At 35.6% G+C, this 27,800-nt stretch overlaps 1 protein-coding gene across 11 annotated transcripts in view; it reads right to left on the reverse strand.

The window, feature by feature from the left end:
* The window catches only part of ATG7 (autophagy related 7), a 112,070-nt gene that overhangs the window by 47,212 nt on the left and 37,058 nt on the right, over positions 1–27,800 (reverse strand). For all 11 annotated transcript variants that reach the window (XR_011144026.1, XR_011144029.1, XR_011144027.1 and 8 more), the window contains one exon: positions 12,638–12,760. Coding sequence is in view for 6 of the 11 variants with exons in the window: in XM_068960327.1 (XP_068816428.1) it covers positions 12,638–12,760 (123 nt within the window). In the remaining 5 variants the exon portion in view is untranslated. The remainder of the gene's footprint in view (positions 1–12,637; positions 12,761–27,800) is intronic.

The following is a 27,800-nucleotide window of genomic DNA, read 5'->3' on the forward strand; positions in this document are numbered from 1 at the left end:
CTACTTGAAGACTTCGAGAAATAAAAACAGTAAGTTTAGTTGTATGGCTTCCATAATATGAAGAGTGTTTTTAAAGGCTGAAAGACCAAGAACACAGACAAAGTCATCCTAACTTTTTTTTTTTTTTTTTTTTTTTTGGACATGAAGTTCTCCAAACTTAACAATGAAGCCTTTTTCTCCAGGTAAGATTTTTACTGTAGGCATACATTAACTTTTTTTTAAATGTCTCTTCAAGAAGTCAGACATCTTTCACTTACAAACAAAGTTGGAGCAGCTTGCACTTAAGACAACTAACAGAAGTTGTTGCTGGGAAAAATTTGATCACTGAGGTGACCCTTATCTTCTCAGGAACAAAAAGGCTAATTTTGGAATGAAATCTGGGTTTTAACTATGGAACTAGTCATTTATTTTTATCAGTGCCAGCTATCAGGTGGGCTCTCCAGGACTCCAGCTAATTATATTAAAACAAAACTATTATGTTGCACAGCAAACTTCAGCTAGAAGTCAGTTTTTCAAAGAAAAAAAATTACAGTGTGTTCAACAAAAAAAGCTTCTAAAAAGAAAACTTTAGGAGAAGTCAAACTAGAATAAGGCAAAGGAAACACCAACATTCTGTAGCTACATTCATTAACAGGTAAAATAGCATGAAAATATCCAGAATCAAATAGAAAGAGATGTCAACACAGTAAAAGCTGTAGTTAGCGCTCATTTCCACAGCTATTCAACAAATGTGTTGTTACTGATTCGTGGGTGTTTTATAAGTCTCTTTATAAGCCAATTTTAACTGAAAATGTTTGCTTCCTACGGGCAGTATGGATGAAAATCTTTAAACAATCCTCCCAGTAAAATTATTCCTTACTTCATAACGAAAAAAAACCCTGACACACGATAATAATTTAAATCATGAAGCAGTTTATAAGGTTTTTTCCAAATGAGATTTCCACAAAGGAGTAGCTCTTTCTTACTGCTGATGGCTTGTTAATAACATTTTTGATGCTTGATTTTCTGTTTGATTATGTGAATTAGCAATCACTGGCATTAAAGGGAGCTACTGATAAGTCTGCATGAATTTTCAACAATTCTTGGCCTTATAAAATCAGTATTTTATAAAGTTGAAAAAAGCTACTACTCTTTGTATAGACAAGGCTTGCAGCCAAAATTAGATGCTGACAGTAATAAAATACCAATGCAGGTTGTATCAGTTATAAGATAATTGATAACACAAGATCTCCTACACAGCTTTTAACACAAAAACCCAAAAAATGATTTTAGAGATACTTCCGAGGAAATATAGATGGTAGGAATAACGCAAACGCAGTGGTTAACGATTAAATACTCTTCAGGACAACATTTAAAGGTTTATGAGATGAACAAAGTTTTAAAATACTAAAGTACCTTAAACACTGGGGGATGGGGTATGTTCATACACAATACAGTAACTCATTAACGTTCAAACATTCAACAGTTTACTGAATACAGACGTGCCTCAAGAAATTCCTAGCACCTTTGGGCAAGGCAACAACAGTATGTGTTTACTGAAATCTGCATCTGGTAGTAATTTGTCCAGCAGCAAACTTTTCTTTTCTTCTGCTTTTTTTTTTTTTTTTGTTTTACTTAAATAATCTACAGGGGCCCATATACTCTGCAACTGCTCATTCGCACTCAGATGCACATTGTATAATTTACGTTCTTAATTACAAAACAAACTTCATCAACATGTTTCTCTGCGTTGTGTAATTTCTTATTCTTCACATGAGAGCAACAGAATGCATCCTGAACAGCCTACTCCTCCTTCATTGTAACAAAATATGCTGAAATTGAATCGATTTAATCCCTAAATTATTTTACTTTCCCCCCCCCCTTTTTTTTTTTAACCTACATGTTTTACTGGAGAGTTTTCCTTTAGAGAAAAAAGGATCAATACATTTTGAAAATCTAGCTAGAATTGCACCTCTTCCCCCCCTTCCTCCCCCAAAACATTGTCCCAATTTCTCCCTGGTATACCTAATTCAAAATTGTGGCCTAATCCAAAAGTCAGTTGTATTTATATAAAGCTTCCTCTGCATAAACCAGCTAGATATTTCAGAAAATGCAACTCTTGTTCTCACCAGCTGCCTAACCCTTAGCCCCACAGGAAAGGGCAGCTGCTTAAAGGGAGGGCAAAGAAAAGTCAGTATCCTGGGGAAGGAAAGAAAGAGGAGGCTGAAAGCCCTATGAAGAGGATAACATTGTTTCCCTTCCAGATATGCACTTGCTCTTTCTCAGTATTTTAAACATTTATTCAGGAACTTCAGTTCCTTGCTCACTGTGCCTATCCTGCCTTTGCTAGAGGTCCAGCAGAGGAATTTTCTGAAATTACTGCAGGCATTACAAACATTCTTTTCCTGCTGGGACCTAAACTGACATAGGCCTAGAGCCCTTCTGGTCTTCTTCACAGCAAAGCCCAGAGAGTTAGGTTAGCAGAAGAAAGAGCTCAAACATACAGCAATTTTTACGAACACTTAGTCATTGCAATGTGTGACATATCTGGATGCATGTATCATCCATCGCTTGGCTTGATCTGAAATGTAAGAGAGACCTGGAAACTTTCTGGTAGACCTTATGCAAAAGGGGACAGGGAGAGCTGACAATCTTCTAATCTTTTTATTCTAACCAAGGGGAAGTGTGATAGGATTCAGAAGAGAAAGTTGAATTTTTAGACAGTTTGAGGAGGGTCCAATATTTAGCTAGCTGGATTTTTTTGTTTGTTTGTTTAAGTAATATGCATGATGCTTCTTTTAATTCTATCACATTGGTGGTATTTACACCAACGGTGCAAATTGGTGCAACATGATTTTATCTCGAATTTTAAGCAGTTTGTTTTGTTACCTTATAATTTTTGTTACATTACAAATTTTGTTACAAATTTTGTTAAAAATTTGTGGGCAAAAACGTCCTACTTCAGTAAGGACCCACTATTTGGAGAAGCAGAGAAACTGAGAGCAGAAGGACGCACTAAAAGATGCTTTCTTGCTTTCTATAGGAACAAAGTCAAAATCATTTGCTACTTCTCCTTGTGTGCATCACATATCAATAGTTGGCACCGCAGTTACAGAGCAAAACAGATTTCAATAACAGTCAAATAATTGAATGTTTTACAACTGAACAACAAAACTAACCTCTAATTAATGCAGATTATGAAAAATGTTAGAAAGTTATTCCCTAAAAGTTTACTGCAGGGAACTGAACCCAATTATCATGAGACAGAATACTCTGATAAATCCCAAGTTTTCATTCTCATCCAGATGTTATTGTTACTGTCTTCACTAAACAGTGTGATCTCAGTGGCATTTAATCTCATTAAATCTAATCATGATTACACTTGGATCCTGATTATTCTACTCTCGCATAGTAGGCACTGACAGAAATCTAGGGCTACCTAGGTCTTTGCAGATACAACATGAGAGGACTAGGTACAGTACCTTATGTACTATCTGCTTACCATTGCCTAGACCACGGCCCCACATCTGTGGAACATACAAAACGTTATCATGGTATTCAAAAGGGGAATACACGGTATCTTGATTTAACATAACAAGGATGCAAGAATTTCACAACAGTACTGTTCAAAGGCCATTTGAACTAGCTAGAATATTCTCTCTCAGTCAGATGCGGCAGGATAACAAAGGCAAACGAGGGGAAGACAGGCTTCAGTGAACACTCCAAATAAAAAACTCCCAAATCTGTAACAGTTTCTATGCCAAGACAGTTGCACAGCTCAATATTAGGACAATACAAATATTGTGGAGTGTTGTTGATAAAGTACAATACATATTGTGACCCCTTTACATATATCAGGGTACTCAATGAAAGAGCAAGAGAGAGGAAGGGAAGGAGAGAGGGAGATCTGCACACAGATTACATGTCCAAAACATTTGGGCCTGGTTTTGAAGAAAATTCATAGAATCACAAAATTATGTAGATTCTCAGTGTTTAATTCCCTACAAATGTCAAGGTGCCAGAGTCCTAGAAACTTAGTCCATATTTACCGCAAATCCACGTTCGTAACTTCACAGCTTTGAAGTGATACATCACTTCAATGATTCCACAGCAGCCTTTAGGCATGGCTGTTGAATATTGCTTTATATTCTAAAAATCTGGGTAATCTTTAGTACTATAGAGCAAAAGCACTTTGCAGAATTCTATATTCATGGGCAGTCTAGTTGAAAAAGGACAAAATATCTATAGAAGTTTTTAATTTCCTTTTCTCAGGACAGATGACACATCATTACATTTTGTGCCTGCATTAGCGGACTTTGTGTCTGTGCCCGCTGACAGAGTAGTCAAAACTTTTGGACAGTATTTCCTTATCTAAGCACAGGGTAGGTGAAATGGAAACACGGGAAATGAGACCAAGACCTCAGATGTGCATTGATGTCTCAGTCAAGTACCAGAGGGCTGGGGAGGTTCCTGGAGAAAGAGTTTTACGTTTATTACATATAGAAAAATGTTCTTCTTGTCCAAAGTCAAAAAAAAAGATGGGGTGGTGGGAATTTAACACTCTCACAGTATTATGCTGCACGTGCAGACACTTCATAACCTGTCTTTAAATTAATTCAGAGAAACCACCCTTTTTCTGTCCTCATCTGCCACATCTGACAGATGGAGTCTCACTGCTTTCTCAGTTAACTACCTAACGAAAGTTGTTAACCATTTCTATGAATCCTTTACATACTTCAAGTCAAAAAAACACTTCGTGCCACAGGAGGGTATGCCTAGATTGCAGACTTGCTTTAGAAGTGCTGAGACCTGGCTAGCCCCATTATCCATTCCAGTTGCAGAAGCCATTTGTAACTTTTTTTGCCTAGTAACATCAGAAACCGGCAAAGAAATAACATCAGAATACTGAATATGTTCAATCATATTAATGCTAATCTGTTGTGATGGACCATCACAAGTGAAAACCGGAGCTACATCTTCCTCTGTCTTATGGAACACGAATAAAAAGCATAGCTAAGTGTAATAAGTTCTCCAGAGTTATGATAAGCTTCTATAGATGTCAAAAAAATCCATTCCTTTTTGGATTCTACAGCTTCATTATAGCATTCATTCCAATGTTTTTGGTGCTATAGTCATCATTAACTAAAATATTCTAAAATCTTAAAATAAGTAAAATTTACTATCATGGCATAAATACAAGATGTTGCCTCATCAGTTCAAGTACTCTGCAGATACAAGTTTAAATACTGATCTAATGAAAGTAATTAAAATAATTCATTAAAAAAGAAATTTAGTGTACCTTTGCAATTGTAGTTGAGGTCTTTGCTATTGTTAAAACAGGAAACATACAAACACTTTGAACCCTACTGGTAGAGAGCATTTCATGCTGAACAGTACAAACCTCTACCAACCGATACTGTTATGAAAAGGACAAACAATACCAAATTATTATCTAAACAAGACAGTAGTCAAAAGCATGCGTTATTAAGAGCATAAACTAAATATTAACTACAGAGGAATTTTAATTCTAGAACAGTTTCATAGCACCTGGAAAGGTGTTACATTTACTAAGGCTAATTTTTTTTATAGCTCATATAAAGTGAGGCAGTGGCTTCTATTTGCGGCATAGCTTTTTCCCTTTATATACAAACTGATGAGATTATAAATTTACATACAGAAGTACTTTCCATTTTATAGCTATTTAAGATTTACTGTGAAATTTTATATAGAGATAGATTTAAACTCCATCAATTTTTGGCACTATGACAGCAATTCACATTTTTAGCACAAATCTATTAAAAATAAAATAAATTACCACCTGTTGCTAAGCTGCATGCTATTAAAAGAAATGAATACTTGATAGAAGACTAATAGTGGTTTTAGTCACAATTTTTTTCTCCATATATTTGAAATTTCAACTAAAAAGATAGCTTTTGATGTGTGTGATGACTTAAGTAAAAAAAAAAAAAGTCCTTACACTTAATATTCATTATTTCCATACCTCTATCTCTGTATTCTGTAAGAATTCTTACCTTAGAATTTGCAAAGAGTTTCAACTAATTTGACTAATAATTAGGCAAGTTTAATCAATCTGTCAAACTAGGAAATTGTTCAGTAATTCCTTTTATTGAAGGATGTCAGTACTTACAAGTCAAAATTTGTAAGTAAAAATACAGTATAAGACTGTTTCACATTTCTGAGACAAGGTCACACAGAATGTTTACGATGATGCAGATTTTTTCTCACTTCAAGTAAGATGCTTTCTATGTCCGTATAGAATTACTATAGCTGTCATCACTTTTAAAATCTCTCTTTGGAACTTAAACATTTACAAAGCTTGACTGCTGAAAATATGTCTAGAACTGTAATACTCCAAGCTCTGGTATTACAGGAATTTTACCTTAAATAGCTGGCAGGCTTTCATCTTTGATATCTTCCTTCAAGCCTGAGCCTCCTCTCAAAGAAATCTTTCCATTCTGCACATCCCTAGAATCACCTGTCCTTCCCTTTTCTCTCAACTGGCAGCCAACTAAACAAAATGACTGCACGTGTTCCTCCTCGTCCTGAAGGGACAAATACATATTTTTTTTCAAATATATATCGAAATATGAGTATTTGTGCACATCAGTTGTTGATGTAAACTAAGCCCTAGGAAGAACACTTGAGTTCTAGTTAAGCCTTCCACTAAAGTTATCAGGGGAAAGATAAAGAGATCATGTTTTAGTACAAAACAGAAGCAGCACTTCACAGATATTTCTAAATTCTTCAGAGAATCTCCAGATAGCAGAATAAGGTATCACTACAAAGAACATTCTTGGGCAGGATTTTTGTTCAAAGGTTATAAACTCAAATTCAACTGTCTTACGTTGATGGGGCAATTTCTCTTCCTTGGCAAAATTTCAACAGTAGAAATACCATAGGTTTACCAAAACATAGTGATGAAGGATAGACTTAATCTTAGTTAAGATACATTTTAAAATGTATGTAAATTTCCAATGTATTATTTTCTTTTGCCATTACATCCTTAGAAAAATTGAATAAGTCTTTTCTCAGTTGGACTATGTTCAATATGAGTTTTTTGCAGAAAAGATGTTACCATTATTTGAATATCTGGAAAATATTGCTAGATGAATTAAAAAAAAATTAACTGACAGTATAAGAAAACTGAAAAAAACCCGAAAAGCCACCTCCCCAAAGAAAACATTAACTTTTGAAATATTCCAGGGCAGGCTTGAATTGGTCTCCTGGATCATACCAAACTAAAAAATAAAATGAAATGAAATGGACAAAGATAAGCCTGAAATAGTAATTAAAAAACAGCGTGCTCAACTCGTGGGGCTTTTGATCTTTTTTCCCCCCACTATTTACACAACACTGAATACGTTGCATATACAGTACTGAATACGTTGCATGATAACATGAGGCATTAGAAATAAGCAGGATATTTTCAATAACAGTGTACACTGGAAACGCACCAGAGGCAAATTTATTTTCTGAGTTTTCTTCCAAATTTGGATAAGCACAAAGTTCACTTTTAATACCCACTGCCTATTAGATGCCTTAGCCCTATCTCCCGAGAAATGGTTGAAACTGTGGTCAGGAACAAACCTCAAAAAAACCACAGAATCATATTTTAAAAAAAGGGAGGATTCTAAATTTTCTCCTATTCAATGATCTGAAACTATTTTACTAACATGATTTCTTTTTTTATTAAATTTCACAACACTCCTATGGGGTAAGAGTTCTAAACTGCATTATTTGTTTTAGTTATGGTGAACTGGCACAGCAAGGAGATTTTCCAAACAGCAAGTAGGGTTCGTTCATTGACCAAAAGAACTTGTGAAAGAAGTTGTTAATACTGCAGACCGCACTATAAGAAACATAAAAACTGAATTACAAAATTACTAGAGCAATATAACATAGACATTATGACCTGCTGGCACCACTGTTTGACCTTTATAAATACAATGCCTTTTATTCAGAAATATGAACTCTGGTCCAGATCTAATTTGTTCCAGAAATTCTTCATGATTCTCTTAGATTGCAGGAGTTCTATCACTTTGGAGAGTTTTTGGAGAGTTTAATCAGTTATACAATAAAATGATTTTTTTTTTTTTTAACTTGTATTTAATGGTTTATTTTCATCCTTTTGAAAGCAGAAAGTATAGCATCCAAGTAGAGCTTCCTAAAGCATCCAAGTAATTTAGGAATTTAAATCTTAAGTAAGAAAGTGTCTTCACAGTTGAGAGCTGAGTCTCATTAAGAAAAGAGAAATTAAGTTTCTGTGCAGCTGAAAACTGGATGTAGCTACAACAGTCTTGTATAGAAATTCAACTATACATACCACAGAGTCATTTATCACAGTTAGTGAATTCCTGGAGCTTTCCACACCAGCAGAAAAACTATATACTGTGCAAGATTAAGCCTGGAGTACGTGACAAGTTGAACAGCAGGTATCAGAGATGCACCATGATATGCAAGCACCATTGGGCAGCCCAGCCAAGTTCTGAACTGGAAGTGGTTCAGCTGGTTATTTGTTCTGTCTCTAAATCAATGCCTCCTGCTTTTGATGAGTAAATCAAGAGATGCACAGGCTTTTTTCTTTAAACCCAACTATTAAACTTAAATGCACGTTGAACACGTGTCAAGTTAACAAGTTCAAGTTAGGAGTAAGGAGACAAAGTGATCTGGAAAACAGAAATGTAATTTTTAAGTGGGCTTGGGCAGCTCCCAAAGTGAACTGTCTCCAGTGGAAACAAGGTCTAAATGCTGATGTGGGAGTTTCCCACAGCTTCTATTGGCCTTCAAAGCCCTGTGTGTCATCAGAGTCTTTTGATGAAGTTGTACACATATATCTAACTGCTATTAAAAAAAAAAGTTCCATGGTATCTTAACTAAGGCCAGATGTGGAAAAAGTAGATGCCAAAAGTTTACTGTCATTTCAAGACACAACAAAAATACTTGCTAATTTTATTATTTACTTTACTGAGTAAATTGTCATACTAATGAAGTCATATATAAAAAGTTTATAATTTCCTAATGTATCTTATGTGAAAAAAGTGGGTGTTCTATTGCCTCAAACTCCTGCAATTAGTCTGAAATTTGAATCATAAAGTAAATCTATGTTATGATCCATACTCCTGTTGCACACTTAAGGCACTACGGATATATTCTTATCAGTTATTTTAAAAAGATACAGTGAAGTTTTTCAATATGGCATTAATACTCAGGCCCACAGTGCTAGAAGAGGATATTGAACAATGCCAAGTTACAAAAATAACATATTTAGCAAATGAAAGGTCTAGCATATCTTACTGCAAATTGTATACTTTAGTTTTGGCAAATGGAGACGTATGCTCAGCATGTAGGGAAGGCAATGTTTTCAGGAAAACTAAATGCCATCCAAAAATGTTCTGTTTAATGCAGAGGGCCTCTCTTACGGCACATACACGTCCTATCCAGAACCTCTCTGAATGCCTCAAAACTTAGAAGCAAGTTCTTAAAATTAGTTTTGTATATAGCTCAATAAAGCACTTAAGGACTGCGCATGTTCATATACTCATTATGAGAGCAGCTAAGCACTTGCTTAGGAGAATTAAAGAAAGAATTCAGGTAAATAGGTGATTTAACTTAAAATGCAATATGCTGAAGCATAAGATCACAATAACAAACAGCACAGCATAAGACCACATAGTCCAAGTTTTCTGATGACCAACCGAGGAAATCATTCAGTTAAGTTCTCTTAACGAGTCAAAATGTAAAAGTAAATCCTGTTTAAAAAAAGGATAAGATTTAGTTTATTAACCTAATGTAAGCAATAAATCATTTGATTGTAACAGTGGTTTTGTATATGAAACTACAACAGAATTATGGATTCACTGCAGTAAATCTAGGGTTGGATGACATTTAACTTTAAAAGTTTATTTTCATTGTGTTGGAACTACGGCTACGATCAAATTTCACCAGACAGGCAGGAATATCTTTGGCTTTTAGAAGTCATTTTTATTGTCTCCAAACCCAATTATCATCTACAGAATCTCTTTGAAGACAGTGAATGCTGAAAGGCAAGTTAACCTCTCAACAGAACAATCATACCTTCTAATTAACAAAATAGGCCATACAAGTCTTATGAAACATTTCTCACCTAAAAATTAAAAACTAAACTCCTAATACAAGGTATTCTGTAGTAGACAATTTTTAACTATTCTTGCTGCAGTCTTTAGAATGTTATGTATCAAGGATACTTTAAATCAAACTGCAGAGCTCTGATCTTGAGATTAACAACCCAATTACGTAAAAATTCAGAGAATACATTTTGCCAAGAGCAGCTCAAAAGTAGCTGGACTCCTCAAAAGTCATTCGGCAATCTTCAAACGCAGCAATTTAAATTGCACCAACAGCACGGTATAAGAAAATTGACTTCAAAATACTAAGACGATTCAATAGAAAAGGTACTGTAAGAACTCCTTTGCGCACCTAACCTGGGGCAGTTTTCACAAATTTTATGTACTGAGGAGGTAGTAGAGGACCAAAAAAAAAAAAAAAAAACACCACCACTCTTCATTTTTTGAAGAGTCAACAGCGGTAACAAAAGGGCAAGTAAGCTCTAACTTCTGCAAATCATCTGCCTGTTGGACGTTGTTATTCATTAATACAACTTAATCAAGACTATGGTAATAGCTAACTTGGGTAAATCAGATGAGTTCTTACAAAAATACCAAAACCAAAAGTTTCTTCTCTATGAAAATATTTTAACTGGATTTAATTATCATGATAGCGTCCTATTCCTGTGAAAGCTTATATGCCAACGTAATGTTTCCTGTATATCTGAAATTATTATGTAATTGTGGAATAAAATACTAATACCATTTTATTTTATATATTAAATATGAGAAAATGTGAAAATACCCTAGATTTTGAGGAGTCACTCTATTGGGCAGTTCTTAAAATTCTATCAAAAAATCAAAATTATGTTATTATTTTCTATAGACAACTGCTTAGTTTTTTGCTTCTATGAGCAATGACTTCACTGCATAAACCTGACTGTTGAACCTACTCTCCTGCTAGCATTTTTGAAAGCACACTAATTCCATTTTTTAATGTTAAACTTTGAACCATAGTAAGTCGCAGTACACTGTATCAGGCTCTAAAATTGCAGAACTCTACAAATAAATAGAAGTAATTCATGAATTAATATCTGCAAGATAATGGATTACTAACTAGGGAAGTTATAATTCCTATTAATGATGTCATTAGCAGACTAAAGAGTTCTGAGCAGCCTAAAAGTCATTTAGGTATCACAGTTAGACTACAATTATTCTTTTTGCTGATGAGTAGCAGCTGGTAGAGGGTATTTGTTTTGCTTTGCTGGATAATTCTCATAAATAAAAAGTTATTCTAGGAATCACCGGGTTGCTTTAAGAACGCATAAGGTATTTTACAGTTTAGTGTCTCCAGCATCTGCTCCAATTATTTTAAAGGGTTAAAACATGAAGCAGAGAGCCAAGGCATTTTCCCAGTAAACATTGTTAGCAAAGCTGTTGCGCCATTTCCAGCTGAAAAAACAGCTAAACCATTTATACAGGCTACAATAACTGAACAATCACATCTTAAGACCAACTCTGGAAACATCAACGTGATGCTACTATACCACAATGCAAAATTAAGTTATAGATGTAGAACAGTATAGACCTTTACAGAGCAGGTAAGGATTACAAATTTTTATTAAAATACAACTTTAGGACAGATACCTGCTTCCTTTTAGATGGGACAGACTCAGTATCACAACTCTTTAGCCAGGGTACTTCCCATGAGAACAAAACATACCACTATTTCGTTCTGCGTTAAGACTTCTGTCACTAGACCAATAAACGGCACTATTGTCCACATACTATATTCCACCAAGTAGTATCATAATTACATGTTAGATTGACCTAAAATGATAAATGATTTCCTTATACCAGATAATGCAGGGTATCTTGTTTTCTTTAAAAGAAATACTTGAAAACTCAGATAGAAAAAAATGTAGTTGTATTTTTCTGTAAGAGTATGCCTAATCTACAGTCAAAACCAGTAGCAAAACCTGTTTAGGAACCTGAGTAAATACTCCGGTTGTTAGCCCATTCTGGACTCTGTGCTGTTGCCTATTATCAGGACTTGAATACGGTAGCTTAAAGCTTGCCTGGTAATGCTTGCACAAACTGCAGTTTCACACATACTGCCTACCAGTGAAATACACCCTAAAAGACAACAGACAGGAACTTTACTTGATATAAATTCAGAACTGTGAAGCAGCAACTGTCACTTAAATATTTCTGTAATTTCACAAAATGGGACAACCAGAAAAAAAGGTAAAAAACTCAACACATTTCTAACCGACTGGCAACATGCATAAAATACTGTACATCATCTACCTGTGTAAGAGAGCGTTCTCTCATATTAAATAATATTTCTTATTTTATAACCGTTAAGAGGTCCTCTCTTATCTCACTATATGAAATATACATGTGGCTCATGTAAATTACCCTGTAAATCAAATATCACTGCTCAATTCTATCAGTGATTAATTTACTCCTATAATTATATAGCTGAATATAAAATCAAGACACCCTTAACTACCACCTGTTTAGTCTTTAACACCCAGAGTATATTTTCTTACCTCAGCAGCCTGAGTCTCCTGGTGTAATAAAGTTAGACCCGTCAAATCTTCCAAGAAGGAATGTGAGGAATTAAAAACTTTAGCTAGGAAATTAAACCCTTCTCGTTCATACTGGTCAAGGACCTGCCAAACAAACAAACAGAAAAGGATTTAAAATAACCTATCCGTAATGTGATTCCTCATCATATTTATCTCAAAAAAATAAAAGGACAATCTTTTTGAACACTCACAAAATTATTGTATATTGTAAACATGGAAAAACCACAGGAGAAAGAATGATCACTTTTCCTACCTCGGTTTCTAAAGGGGGAAGGTGGGAAGGGAAGAAAAAAGGTAAGAGGGAAGAAAAAAGAGGTTTAAGATTTCCTAGTTTAAACATCTTTTTAAGCTTATAACAACTTAGAAGATAAGGCAAGAAGAAAACCAGTTGCAAAGTTACGTAAAGAAGATTTATGAGCTACACAAAACACAGCAAAAGTCTTTGTTTCATGGTACCAGTTAAGGGAAAGGACCATGCTGGGACAGACCAAAGAATTTTCCCCAGCAAGTGGCCAAGTTTGACATCCTCCCAGTCTCCAGAGATTCATAGTTCTGGGACTATTGTATTTTAAAGTCCTCAGTGTACTCCTCTACACTAATTTGCCCAGTTTACCTTTTATTTTAATGATCTTATAAACTCTTACAAGAACTGTGAGGAAGGTTTTAGCCTATGTTTTGAAACTCTCCCCAGCCTCACAACTCTGAAGAATTTCATTCCAGGAAGCTCCAGCTTATATGACTGTTCTGCAGGCTGATTTCAGCCAAGTACAACGGAGATCGAGAAAAGAAAGGATAAATGTCAAAGATAAGCAAAATTCTACAAGTTTTGTGAAAGCAGGTAGCAAGATAAAGAAAGGAGGCTGACAGTCCACAATTCATGTAGCAGAAAAGGATGCGTGCAGGGACTTGAGAAATATACAAAGGCCATATATATGACACAGAAGATGGAGAGGCACGGGCAGGATTATCAGGATCACCAGCTGGAGAAAACGCAGGCTTTACAGGATAGATCATGGAACAGCTTAATCCACAAAGCTGAATGCTTGCCATAAATCTTTTACTGTGAGCATTTCTGATGGCCTTCTCAACAGATACATTTGCATCTCAATCATCGTCTTTCCAGATAAATCAAGATCAGTCAAGAGTGAGGGACTGAAAAAGGGAGTAATGATGAGGTATTCAGTTTCACAGATGAAATGGCTGATATTTTTTTGAATGATCCTCTTTCTGAAAGCCGGCCTCTGAAAACGCCTCTTCCGGTTGATGATTCTGATGATATGCTCCTACTTCTCCTTCCTCCACACCATATATTCTGTTCCTGTCCATGTAAACTCTGCGCATATCGTAAGTCCCTGCACGAATGCCTCCTTACACTAAATTTTGCAAGCAAAACTTTTCAGAAATACATCCTCTACAAATAGTGAGGTATATCTGTTCTGGAAAAAAACACCAGCTCAACACTTTAATTAGACACCAGAGAACCCACAAATAACTACCTCTCTATAACTGCCCAGTCACAAAAAAAGCTCCAGAATCTCTCTTTTAAGCACCAAAATTGGCCAATGTGATACAACTCCAGGACTCCTGTGCTAAAGAAATACATGATTTTTGATGCCTTGATGCATAAATCGCAATATTGTGCCCATCTATGTCTTCTTATAGCTTATCTGTGCAAATTATATGTATTACATTCTTCTTCTCATTTTGGTATAGTTCCTGCAGCACAATTCTGAATAGAACATGAAGCGCTTCCTTGTCAACAGCTTACTGTTGCAGGAAGTACACAATCATTCTTTTACAGTACATGTCCTATTTTTATTATTTTTAGGGAGAAGTAGTATAGGGAAGTTGTACAGTTTGAGTACTACTTAAACATATCCACTCTTGCTGGAAGGACAAATAGCCTTCCCTGCAACCAGGAGTCTTCATTTCCTCTGGCGGTAAAGGGAGGGGGCAGAAGCTGGAAGCCTTGTGGTTTGTTCTATCACTAAACGAAGGGATTCAACTAAGTGAGCTTCATTCCAAGCTTTAAAAACAAACAAGCAAAAAAGCAATGCCCCCTTCCCCCAAATCATCCATTCTCCATTCTTCAGATGATAGGGGGAAAAAAAAAAAAGGGAAGAAGATTGTTTCATCATGAATTGGATCTAACTCAACCAAAATGGCAACTTATTCTCAACAACCTTACTCTGCTCAAGTTTAACCACTCGGAAAGGCCTTAGATAATTCTTGCTAAATTTCAAAATCGTGGTAACTCACACAGCCCATCAGCGTTCTTCAGGAAAATATCTACAGTGAGCTTTTACATTCAGTCCGACAGGACTTCCAGCTCGTCTCAAAAAAATTTACATTTAAATAACGGAACTGTAAGGTCAGTGGTGAAGTACAGTGGAATCTTCAGTCAAATGCTAATGCAAAATGCCCACATAGCAGCAAAATTATCTACTGCATGCTTCCAAAAAAAAAATCAACAGGAATGACTGAAACATAACTATAAAGAGGAAGAAGTCAGATGCAAAATTGACAGTTAAGCACTTCTGGATATGTCACTTTTAGAATAGAACTAAAATGGTAATCTTAAACCACTGCCACCAACAGTACTTTAAAAATTTAAAGAAAACAAGTGTCTACGACCAACATTTGGCATGCTCTTAGCCATGCTTTACACTAAAACAAAGCAAAAAACAAAAAAAAAAACCCTGCAAACCCACAAAAAAGATAGAAGCACTTAATAGTCTCTTAGAAATTCTAGAGAAATTGTTTCTAATCCTCTAAAGAGTACAAGAGGTTGTGTACTTCCACAGAGACCCATAAAAATAATCTGAGACTAAAATTAAAAACAAAAAAAAGAAAAAAACCCCTCTGCTTAGGAACGTATTTTAGAGTTGGGGGGGGGGGGGGCAGGTAGAGGAAGCAATTGCTTATTCCTGAGATAAATATATCAAGAAAAGCTAAGTTAACTGTTCACAATGCATAAGCAGAGTGTTGAAAAACTCCATTTGAGAGGTGCTCTCTTAATATTACACAGTATATATATTGTGAGATATTTTCAATTGCTCTGAGGATATTTATATGTATTTTAATGGCTGAGTTCCTAAATTCTATTTAAAAAAAAAAAAAAAAGACGTGCAGAAGTTTCTCTCATTTGGCTCTTTGTGAAATGCTTTGCACAGAAATCAACTTAGAAACTTGGATTACGTTCAGAGCCCTACCTGCATACAATCTGCAAAGCTATCAGCATTATTAAAAGTGTTGCTATTACCTTAACTCACTGGAAACACAATATAGAGTTTGTGAGACATCTTTAATGATGAAGGCCAGATTATGGTTAATAGTATTTAAAAAATATACTGCCCACATGCATTGAAACTGTAATCTTATACTGAAACATTAGAGCTTATCAAAGAAATGCAGGGACAATAACAATGAAAGAGGTTTGTTCCCTTCCCTAAACACTGCAAAAACATACATACCACCTTGGGATATTCAAATATTATGAATAGGGCTTGCAGCAGAGAGCAACTTCACAATATACAATTAAATATCAAACAGCATTTAAATCTAGTTAATTTTTTTTACTAGCAACAGCTTAGAAACATTCAATACATACGTATTACTCTTCCTCATATGCTCATCCCTTAACTTGCCTAGAATTACAACACTACTCCCATTTTCTCTCTACCAGATTACTGTTCTCATCTGCTGTTTCTCCATGTATTTGCATACAACTAAAAATGCCATGATCCTCATTTCCAAAGAACTGAGGCTCAAGACTGAAGTGAACATTTCTAGGTGTTGCTTCCTCTGTCAGCATGTTACTTCAATCTGCTACAGTCCTCTATATAAACTGCCCTGGTTTACTTCAAAGATGTGCTTAACCTTTTCATATTCCTAGTACAGCTATAAATGAATTCTTATGCTTGCATTACATGTACTCACACAAAGCAGACTGCATGTCTGCACTGACATTTACAATGCCTAGTGTTAGTTTTGGATGAGTTCTTCACCTGGAAGAATTTTTTTTTTTTTTTTAATCCAAATGCCCCTCTGGATTGTGATTAGCATGGAAGAGACCAGGAAGTTCCTATTAAAATATATAAATATGTTAGCAAAACATTAATAAAATAAGGTATGATAAACCACAGAACAATGAGTTGAGGGTGTATTATCGCTGGATGCAATAAATTGCAACCGTTCCTTTAATTTGTGTAGGAATAATACATGTTAATATGACTGAATCTGCTATCACTATGGAAAGATTTGAAAGTTTATTTTCCCCCTGTGGAAACTCCATCATGTCATACTGCTAGACTTTCCATGGCATTATGAGGACAAATTTGGACCAGGGTATACTATACAGAGGTATTATCTTTAAAAAAAGAAAATAAAACCACATACACACAGCCCCCCACAGAAATACCCAACAACAAAGCCCTGAACCTAAAGTATAACCATACAGAATATTTTTCTTGTATTAGGACCCTCAGAAGCTTGAAAAACATTACTAAAAAGTGTACTTGCTGTTAGCTATTTTAATAACGTGAATAGCGTGCTGATTAGAAACATCTGTTAATGAGTTTTAAAACAAAAATTTCAGGCACATGGCCCAGAGAACAAGGTATCAGGAAAGCAAAGAATGATCTGGCAGCATCACTCAGTTTGCTACCTAAGCAGTGACAGTACCATTAAAGATGATGTTGAACAATGGCATACCCTCTAACAGAAAAGTCACCAAAAGAAAAACAAGTAACCTGACATTAGAAACAACCCCATGCACCAGAACAGGCTGGGGGCCAGCCAGCTGGAGAGCAGCTTTGCAGAGAAGGACCTGGGAGTCCTGGTGGACAAGTTGAACAAGGGCCCAGCAACGTGCCCTCATGGCAAAAAAGGCCAATGGTAGCCTGGGCTGCAATAGGAAGAGGGCAGCCAGCAGGTCAAGGAAAGTGATCCTTTTCCTCTACTCAGCCCTGGTGAGGCCATGCCTGGAGTACTATGTCCAGTGCTAGGCTCCCCAGTACTGCTGGAGCGAGTCCAGTGAAAGGCCACAAAGATGATTAAGGAACTAGAGCATCTTGCACATAAGCGGAAGCTGAGAGTGCTGGGGGGGTTTTGGCCTCGAGAACAGAAGGCTCAGAGTGGATCCTATCAACGTACATAAATATCTGATGGGCAGGTGTAAAGAGGATTGGGTCAGACCCTTTTCAGTTGTGCCCAGGGACTGGAGGTGAGGCAACGGGCACAAATGGAAACATAGGAAATTCCACCTGAACACAGAAAAACAATTCTTCACTGTGAGGATGACCAAACATAGGAGCAGGCTGCCCAGAGAGGCTATGGAGGCTCCAATCTTGGAGATATTCAAAACCTGGACATGGTCCTGAGCAACCTGCTCGAGGTCATCCTGCTCATGCAGGCAGATTGGACTGGATGATCTCCCAGAGGTCCTTCCACCCCCAACTATTCTGTGATTTTTAATTCTTTTGCTAGGGATTGGACTGATTGCAAACAATGAAGAACTTTCTCCTTCCACATAACGATTCCTCTTTATTGAGGAAATTGAAACTTGACATTTCATCACCTTCAGAGACTTTATTTCCCAATTCAGGCAATTAACACTTTACAATAAAAGTCTACAGAAGAGAAGAATAGTATTAACAAATAGCATTAACGTGCCCACGTCTACACTTCACCATACAAACTCAGTAACAGCTGCCCTCTGATAAATACAACATGGTATATACATTTGTTCAGTAGCCACTGAACATACTCAAAAAAGAAGAAAGAATGGGGCAAAACAAAACTCATCTGACGTTCCAGTGCCAGGAGACCACACACACATACTCTTCAGGTCATCAGGAATAAAGCCTGTCTAGACATCAAGTAGCCACAAAATAACTCTAAAAATGTTTCCAGATTTAATAAGTGCTCAATTTGTTGCTGCGTAGAAAGGAAATTCTCTCCTACTTAATCACGTCCAGCAGAGTTTAAAGTCCCATGGTTGCCATTAGTTTGCTTTTTTGGTTCTTAATTATCTTTGCTGCTAACACAATACCTGGTACCCAATGCGATCATTCTGAATAACAGCTTTTCAAGTGGACAAGTACATGTGAGGTGTTATGATTTTTATTACTATTATTATTTTTAATCTCAATTACTATATAACCACAGACCTAAAAAGCCCCTTGTGAACTTTTCTGGGGAAGAAATATGTCACTGTCCAGTCACTCACAGTGACATGTCACTATGTAGCAATTAATGTTCTCAAGTAGAAAAAACAGCAACTAAACATACCAGAGGGATACAATTCTTCTGTCCAGCAAGGCAAGCCGGAGAAATACAGATTTATTAAGGAGTACCCATCTTTTTCTCACTTGCTAGTCACTTTTCAGAGCTTAGGGGGAGAATCAGAAAGTAGCATACTTTCCGTGTTTCAGGTCTGTTACAAACACGGTCATGACAATTCACCTCATTTTAATACCACGCTCTTTTTGGGCATGTTTGTAAAACTCTCAGGTTGATGCTATATCCTTGGTTCCAGTCTCCATTTTACAGAGCCAGAGTTGCAAAAGATTTCTTCACATGATGGCATTTAAATATAATGAAGAACTCTGGATACACATTAGCACTGTGGATACAACAACAGGGACAAATTTATGTACTACTAAAGCTTTTTGTGTAAATGATAAGCAACAACCCATGTTATTAGCAATCTTTTTTATTTTAGCCTGTTTAGTAAAGGAAAAAAACCTGAATCTCATGGAAGGAGAATAAAATAGAAGGCTTAGTGTAAAAGACCTTGTTTGAAATAAGAAACACAAATGTAGCCTTGGTGTTATATCCTTTTTTATACTACGCTTTTTGGATAGAAAGATATTCAGAAAGAGAATCTGTCTCCAGGATCACATTATAGCATAAAAGTTACTATATGGTTAAGTAAAAATACAAATTCCTAATCTCAGAAACCTGGCCTCCAATTTAAAATGGACTCAAATTTTATTACTCATTTCTATCATATAAATTTTTAAATTTTCACTATTACTTGTCTTGTTTTTGTTTAAGTAGTTAGTATCTACAGAGCTTGAATCAGTAGTGTTTACTTTTCAGAAGAAATCAAATGTGAGATTAGTGCTTCTGGATTTATTTTTTACTCTAAATAAGATGTATGGGTAGCCTGCCTCCAAGAACCATATGGGTACTGGGTTTCGGGAAAGAACTTCTATTTCCACTGTTCTTGGCTTTAAACACTTTCCACTCAGAAGAAGACATCCCCCTGAACTACAGAGGAGACAGACTCTTCATTACACATTTTAAAGTAAGAAAAAATCACAAAACTTTACGTTCTACTTAGAAAATGTATGTGCTCATTTACAATTTTGCACACTGATAGCTATGTAGTTATCATATGCAGTAAAACGAAAAGTACTGCAACTGTTACTGTGCTGAAAAGAGACATTTCAGTTTCAACAACTGCTTATCAATTCAGAAAGATATGTTAAACTCTTTAGGGCTCTATGTACCTGCTAGTGCAACAAAAAGTTTAATGAAAGACTACAATACCGTGAAGAATATTTCCATTTTACAGACCAAGAATAGAGGGACGTAAGAGTTTTCAAGTAGACAATATCATTAGATCCTCTGTCCTGACCTCTTAAAACATAGGTATATCCCTCAGTCACCTAATAGCCATCTCTCACTTGCTCCACGTTTTACACTTGATGGATATTTACAACTTTATTCATCCCCATCCTGCTTCCTGTCCAAAATTTACGCTGTACTGATTAGCTCATCAGCAGTTACCACATTTTTGGCTCAAGATCATATTAACATTAGTCACTGTCTAGTATACAGCAACTGCAGAAAGTCTTTCTTTTTCCCTGCTCATATCTGAGGTACCGATGATCTGTTCGATCATCAATATGATCAAATATTGATCATCTATTTCTGTTACCCATACATAGGAAGAAATATCTATAGCACAACTCTCATTTTTGCCTTTACTAAACTGTCCAGAAACTGCATCCGTTTTCCCTAGATGACTCCTGAAGCTGGGAGCGAGACAAGCACACTTCCCCAAACACAATATTCATCCATTAAAATGCCTCTTCCCACTGAAAAAGGAAGCTAGGTTATGCTGAGCAGTTTCAGCTCTCTATACAATTTTATTATGAATTCAGGAATCAAAAAGCTAATGTTGACTGGGTACTGCATACAAAATTATTTCCTCCCTCCAGCTCCCCCTGCCACCAATCCAACAGTAAGGCATGACTAAGCACCCAAAACTATCACTACCTAAAACAGAAATTGCGCCTGCTCAGCAGCTCCTAAAACTAGGCCTCTAGCTTAAAAATCTGTATTTCACAAACTATTACAGCGTAGAAGATTTTATTATCTGGATGTGTTACAACACCTATGCAAAACAGCACTAGGGGAACAAAATAGCCTTTCAACCAAAACCACACATATTTACTGGATTTCATCAGTTTCAGTCAGATTCTTAATGCCATTCTACCATCATTTTAAATTCCATTTCCTTCGCTCCTTTCCAAATTAAAAGAAAAGAGAAAAATATGTGTTGGAAGCATAACTTTAACAGTCCACTTCTGTAAAGACATAGATTTAGGCCATCTTGAAAAATTGTAAAAAATACAATAAACTTAAAACTGTGCAAATGCACATTTAGGCACGTTTTAAAAACTAAAGAGCAACTGCCCAATAAAGTGAGCCTCACAGAGAGCAGGTATAAATGTAAACAGAATTCTATCATAACGAGAAGAAAGCAGAAGAATGTACAAGAACAAAACAGTTAAAAATAGGAAAGTATTAAAAATGAACTGGGAAAAGATGGGGGACTCAACCCTTTAATTGCAAGAGATAAAGGTATATAATTGAAGTACAAGTAAACTCTAAATCCTTCAAGTATTACAATTTATATTTAAATATAACTTAAATATGAGATTATAATACATAATGCCGTTCAATTAGCAGTAAGATTGGAAAGTTACTTTAAAAATAAATAAATAAGACCAGGCACTGACATTTTCACTCAATTCCAGGAGACAAATGTTGGAAGACTTAACCACAGAAGAGATGCATATAGATTTACATGTACTCTTTCCACAAAGCCTTTTCCCAATAAATTTTAAGAATCTGCCAAAGTTTAATTTTGACCCAAATTGTCAAACGTACACAGTGGTGTACTGTATAAACCTGAAGTACAAAGTATATCAAAATTATCAGTGCTAAAGAGCATGACCACCATCTTGTGTATTTGAAAATTCTCATTCTTGTGATTCAGACTACAACCTTCCTGTATCCTTGTCAATGTTTCACATTAGTGCAGTTTTTCATATACGCTAATAGTTGACAAGCACCACTCTGTGCATGATACGAACAAGTATTTTTTCCGACTTATTGCACTAAATGTGACAACACATTACAGGATTTTCACAATAGTCATTAATATTAAAAAATAATATATGTTCCAGCTGGGAACCCATGGGCTCTTTTTACTTAGAAAGGGATTCCTTAGCTTACAAAAATAAAAAATAGGTATAAACGGCAGATACATTGAAGTATGCTGTGTCCATATTTTCTTTCATAAGCATGCACTGAATCCTTGGTGTAAGTGAAGAATAAAAGAACAGAAGGCATTTGGCTGCAAGTACGCAAAAACCTTACGGCAGTAAAAAGAACAATTACATATTACTCATACTGAGCAAAATGAACAACTGACCTTTTGAGTTCCAGAAAGAAATCTGCAGAGCTATTCAAACTATTTCTTCTTAATTTGGCAATGGTAAGAGGATCAACATCACCACAGTTTCATCACTGCACAGTGCATATTCCTAGTTTATATCCATTTCAGTATTCTCCAACTTTATGAGTTTTATATGAATTATCCAGCAAGTATATATTTTAACTCAAAGTATTTTAGTTCAGTTGTGTTTTTAATGACTCAAAAGGAATTCTGCAACAGCTTCACAGAGAGATGACAGTACAACATTAAGATGCCACAAGAATGACTAATTTAAAAGAGTATTCTAGATATAGTTAGAAACTGAAAAAACTTATCAACACCAGAAAACTGTAGTGATGCTATCTCTCTCCTACTGATTTATAGTCCTTTACTTTGTATTAATTTTTAATTAAAACTTAATTGAATTGGAGGATGAAGAAAAATTGAAAACGACAACTCCCCCATTCCCAAGATCCACAGAACTTAAAAAGACTTTATTCATATATCTGATGGGTTGCATTTCTGTTGCATTAACAGGGGTGGGTTTCTTCTTCCCTTTAAAAATGGTATTTCAAAGTTACTTAGCTTTGGAGGAAAGACCCACCTTATTCCCGGTGCAGAAACTGTACTATATGATTGTAGAAATTTCACTTAGATATTTCAATTAATCCTGTTTTTTTTCTTTTTATTCATTATGTAGGTTTCTATTCAAAACAAACTTCATAAACCATTCTCTCCCCTACTTACCATTTCTTAGAAGGATCTCCTACATCCCTTAAAGATCACAGAACAATTACTGCAACATATTTTGACTTTTAAATGCCATATAACTAGGAAACTAGTTAACATCATGTGACCAGTCAGCTTCTTCAACCAAAACCGGGATTCTCTGCAATGTGGCTTTGATTGTACTAACAAACGTATTACGTTGCTACATCTGCACAAATCAATGTGCCGTTTCACATAAGCATCAGGAAACAGTTAACAAGTTCATCAAATAAAAGAAACATAGAATAATAAAATGGTCTGCTTTCTGCTCTGAAGGGCAAAAGTGTGTTACTTATTACTAGAGAGGGATTCTTAATCTAGCAATTTTACTATTCCTAAACCAAGAGTAATAACAATATAGTTACTGATTTTCTTCAGCAAAAGGAAGAGAGAAGGAGACGAGTTTCTGAGTTATATTTTCTCTCTCTGATCTTTTTTCTTCCTTCTCTCCCTTTCAAGGAAGCTTACGAAGCAGCAGAACTCTTCTGACTAGCAGAGTTCTAAGCTTCCATTGCAAAGAACAAAATACTGAAAAACAACTCCTCAATATACTTTGCAGGAAACATTAGCCAGCTCTGCCCTTGGGCAATAAAGACAAGATCCCAAACCATAACGATTTTGGGAGGAATTTTGTTTTGCTTTGTTATTTAAACATGTTTTCTATGTCAAGTTGTATTTAAATTCTCTAAGATATCGAAGGGTTACATCCCTTTCTTCCTTCATCCAGGAAGAAAAACAGTCTTATACAGTGAAGAAAAATAGATTGGCCAGAATAAAGAAAATTACCTTAATATAGGGAGCTGGCAATAAAATCTGGTTTTGCTTATGAAAAACGCAGCCCTCCACTTTTCAGCATTTCAGTATCGTTGGAAACACACACCCCCGAAACAAACATTTTAACACTGCAAATGCAGTTGCTAGCCTCTGAAAGGCTAAGATATACTTAAGTCTGAAGTTCTGAACATGCATCTTCCTCTGAGAGCCCAGAGCCCATGGACCTAAACAAGTCCTAACCATGTGAAAAATTCTGTTGGGTGGTTTAGTCTCACAAGATACCAAACAATCTTTAGTTTTTCATAGACCATCTCAATTCTCAATGTCAGCTTAACATGCTAACCACGTAAATGGAATAATGAAGTCTTACAGACGCAAAGTGGAAAAGCCCACTAGTTGCCTCTCCTTAAGAGAAATAATAATAAATAATAACAGCAAGAAATTAGTTTTTCACTTTAACTCCAATTTACAACAGGGATTAATTTGTCTTTCAAATTGTAAGATTTTTAAAACAGAGCAAGAGAGAGTAGTCTAAACCAAAAAAAAGTGACAAGATCATTTCCAAAACTAAAGATATTAAAAAAAACTCCAACTTGAGTTTTATAACTTGAAATCTGTCTGTTGAATTATTATATAATTTTAGTTGAAGAAAACATAATGGAAACAATAAATGGATTAAGAAGCCTTTTCACAGATATATTGAAAGGTAAAGTGAAGATAAAACAGAATGGCTTAAGAGCACTTGCTAATTAAAGACTTTTAGCATCAATATGTCTGGGAGAGGGGAGAAGTCAAAGAGGATACTGCCAGCAGCAGTACTAGTTAAAGTTGTGGACTGTCCTCCTTGTGATCTGACTGAATTTTTAAACCCTGATTTCGTTTTACTACTATAAGGGTTTTTTTTGTTTTTTCTTGTTTTTTTTTGGTTAATCCTCTCTCTTCTGTTAACTCTAGGAGGCTAATTGGTGTCAATAGCTTGTGTTATCTATTAGATGTCAATAAACCTGAATCTCACAAACCTGATTAACCAGAGTGTAAAACATTAACAGTTTCTAACTGCTATGATGTAGCCACAAAAGTGCTAACGTGAGAATATCAACCTGGTTTCTGAATTTTGGAAAATCCTAAGATTTAAGATTAAACATAAAAGTGTTCTACCTTTCCATATATTAATTCTATTTATATCACTTACTGTGGAGCCTTCATGTGCAAGGCAGTTTATTTGGCACTGCTGTCTTCACTTAGGATTAGCACTACACTGTTTTCAATCATGATAGACTAAGCAAGGAGTAGCAAGACATAACTTCCCCACTGAACTACACATGCTTCCTTACCATGTGTGTTTTTTAATTTTTATATATACATAGGATAGCGACAAGTAGCTCTGTACCACCTCATGATATTTCAGAGGTTTTTTTTTTATTTTTAAAAAGTTCCATTTTCCAGTTCTCATCCATCCTGTCTGTACAGAAACCTGCTCACCTTCCCCACTGCACAAAATAATAAAAAAAACCCCACCAAACAAAATTCACCAGTGATTCCTCACCCTTGTTTCTATTCACAGAATAAGGCAATGTTCAAAGTCAATGCTGTTTGTAAATTTTTTTTGGTTCTTGACCACATCCCCTCTAAGAGGAGGGAATTCCAACATAATGTTCACATTACAATTGTGACTTTTTTTGTGTGGAAAGTGGCATTCTCAGAATGCCTTACAGCTTGCCTCTGTTGGTATTTTACTTGGGACAAACTACTTGGGACAAACTACATTATATTTTGTTAATACCTGTTTTCATTATAAAAATTTAATATTTTTAAAATAATAAGACCAAGCATTACTCTCAAGAATGTGTCCTTCAGCCAACCAGCAGTAAAACCATCCTCATCACCGTTAACTTTGAAAATATATTTCCGTTTTTCCCATTGAATTCAAAATTCATATATAAAGTAGAAAAGATGTCCTGGAGTTTTGAAAGTTATGGGCAAAATAATCCTGCCTCTTGCTCCCCCCAGTTATGACGGCTTTTTCTTTTGGGGGAGGGGGAGAGAGTGACAAGTCTGCATAAGTCACTTACCAAAAAGTAATTCTGTATGCTACCTTAAGAAGGATAAAAATGTTACATTTAACTCAGTCTGCTGAATATATGCTTACGTATATTTATGATGCAGTCTTTAGGTCTGAATGAAATCTACCCCTACAAATGCAGGGGCGGCACTGTACACGGAAATGTTAAACATTTGGCATAGGTAAATTCAGGAAATAAGGAAATTTATAAGGGGCTCAATTACAGAGACTTAATGTTACAACACAGCTACAGAAACAACTCATTTTAAACATTCTTTTACATCTTCTCAGTGTTCGTTCTTGAAGGACAAACATTTCTCCCCAACTCCTTGATCATTTCTGCAAGCTATGCCACAATTAACTTTCTTAAATAAGAAAAAGACCAAATCTTTTTTCCTCATGACTTATACATCTCTATTTAACACCAGCACAATACTTGAATTGAAAAATACATAATATAGACAGTTTAAAAGCAGTCTTGCTGGTCTTATAATAAGTTATTACTGGGAGAAAGCAAATATGAACACCATTCCTGAATGCAAGCTGTGGCAAATATAAAGGGTCTTGCTGGAATCTACATTAGAATTATCTCAACTGGCAATATTTTGAGAGGGGGGGGAAAAAAAAAAAATCAGTAAGTTACTAAATAGTGCAGGTTACTCTAATAAATCTGAACCATTTAAAGTAAAAAAGAATGCAATGGAGTTAGCAGATGAGAACAATAGAAGTATTGTAATGCCTGCATGATGATAGATTTCAAAACTGAAATAGGCATAAATAACTTATGTGACACAAGAACTCAGTGAATGTCACACAAAAGTGTTTAATGTATTCCTGGGATATTAAAAAGGGAAAACATCTGTAATAGTAGGGAAACATCTTGACTCTAAACAGAAACGGTAATATAGTGGTCGGAATACCATCTCCAGCTCTGATGTGCGCCCCTCATGGAAAAGCAGTAAAATTGAAAAGCATTTAAAAGTAAGTCAATAATAATACTCACTGGTTGAAAAACTATTACTTATGCAGCTCAGTTTTTCAGCATATTGCATAGAAAGTTGAGAAGGAACTTGAATACTAGTAGAGATACTTATGATTTTTTTTTCTTATTTAACAGTGGAGACAATCACACGTCAGAATAAAGTCAGCAGAGAAAGTAATGCATGTATTTAATGCATGTATTTAAAGAAAACATGATACCTTTCTGAAACATGACATTAAATCTGAACTCTGGAGAAAACACAATCTGTAAGCTATATGTGAAAGAAAAGCGGACAGGTACATCCACCACAGTGAGTAGCAACAATCTTTCCTGACACTAAATTTTGTGATTCTGTGAGGTCCTCTGGTTCATTCCCTAACGCACAAGGGAGAGCGATAACAAGAATGTTTTCATTACCTTATAAACACTAGCAATCTTGCATTATAAAAGATTATATTTAGCATTCATGTTACAAGGCTTTAGCCGGTTGCCTACAAGGAGCAGCTATCCACATGATCAGACATCGGCAGGATCCCGACCAGTCTACTTTTCTATGGGATTATAATGCTTCTCACTATAATATTTTAAGAGAAGAGCCTCACTTTGCTCCCGACTTTCCATAAAAGATCAATAGGGTAAACAGAACCTTAATTAGTACAATACATAATAAGCCTAACATATTCAGTAATTAAAAACAAATGTCTGCGTTAAAGAACATTGGTCTTTGCCTCCTCAGTAACAGAACAAGTCCTACATAGAAGAGGAAGCACATGTTCAGAAGTGCTCCTGAGACCTACTACTA

The sequence above is a fragment of the Struthio camelus genome, chromosome 14 (genome assembly GCF_040807025.1).
Source record: "Struthio camelus isolate bStrCam1 chromosome 14, bStrCam1.hap1, whole genome shotgun sequence".
Lineage (NCBI taxonomy): Eukaryota > Metazoa > Chordata > Aves > Struthioniformes > Struthionidae > Struthio > Struthio camelus.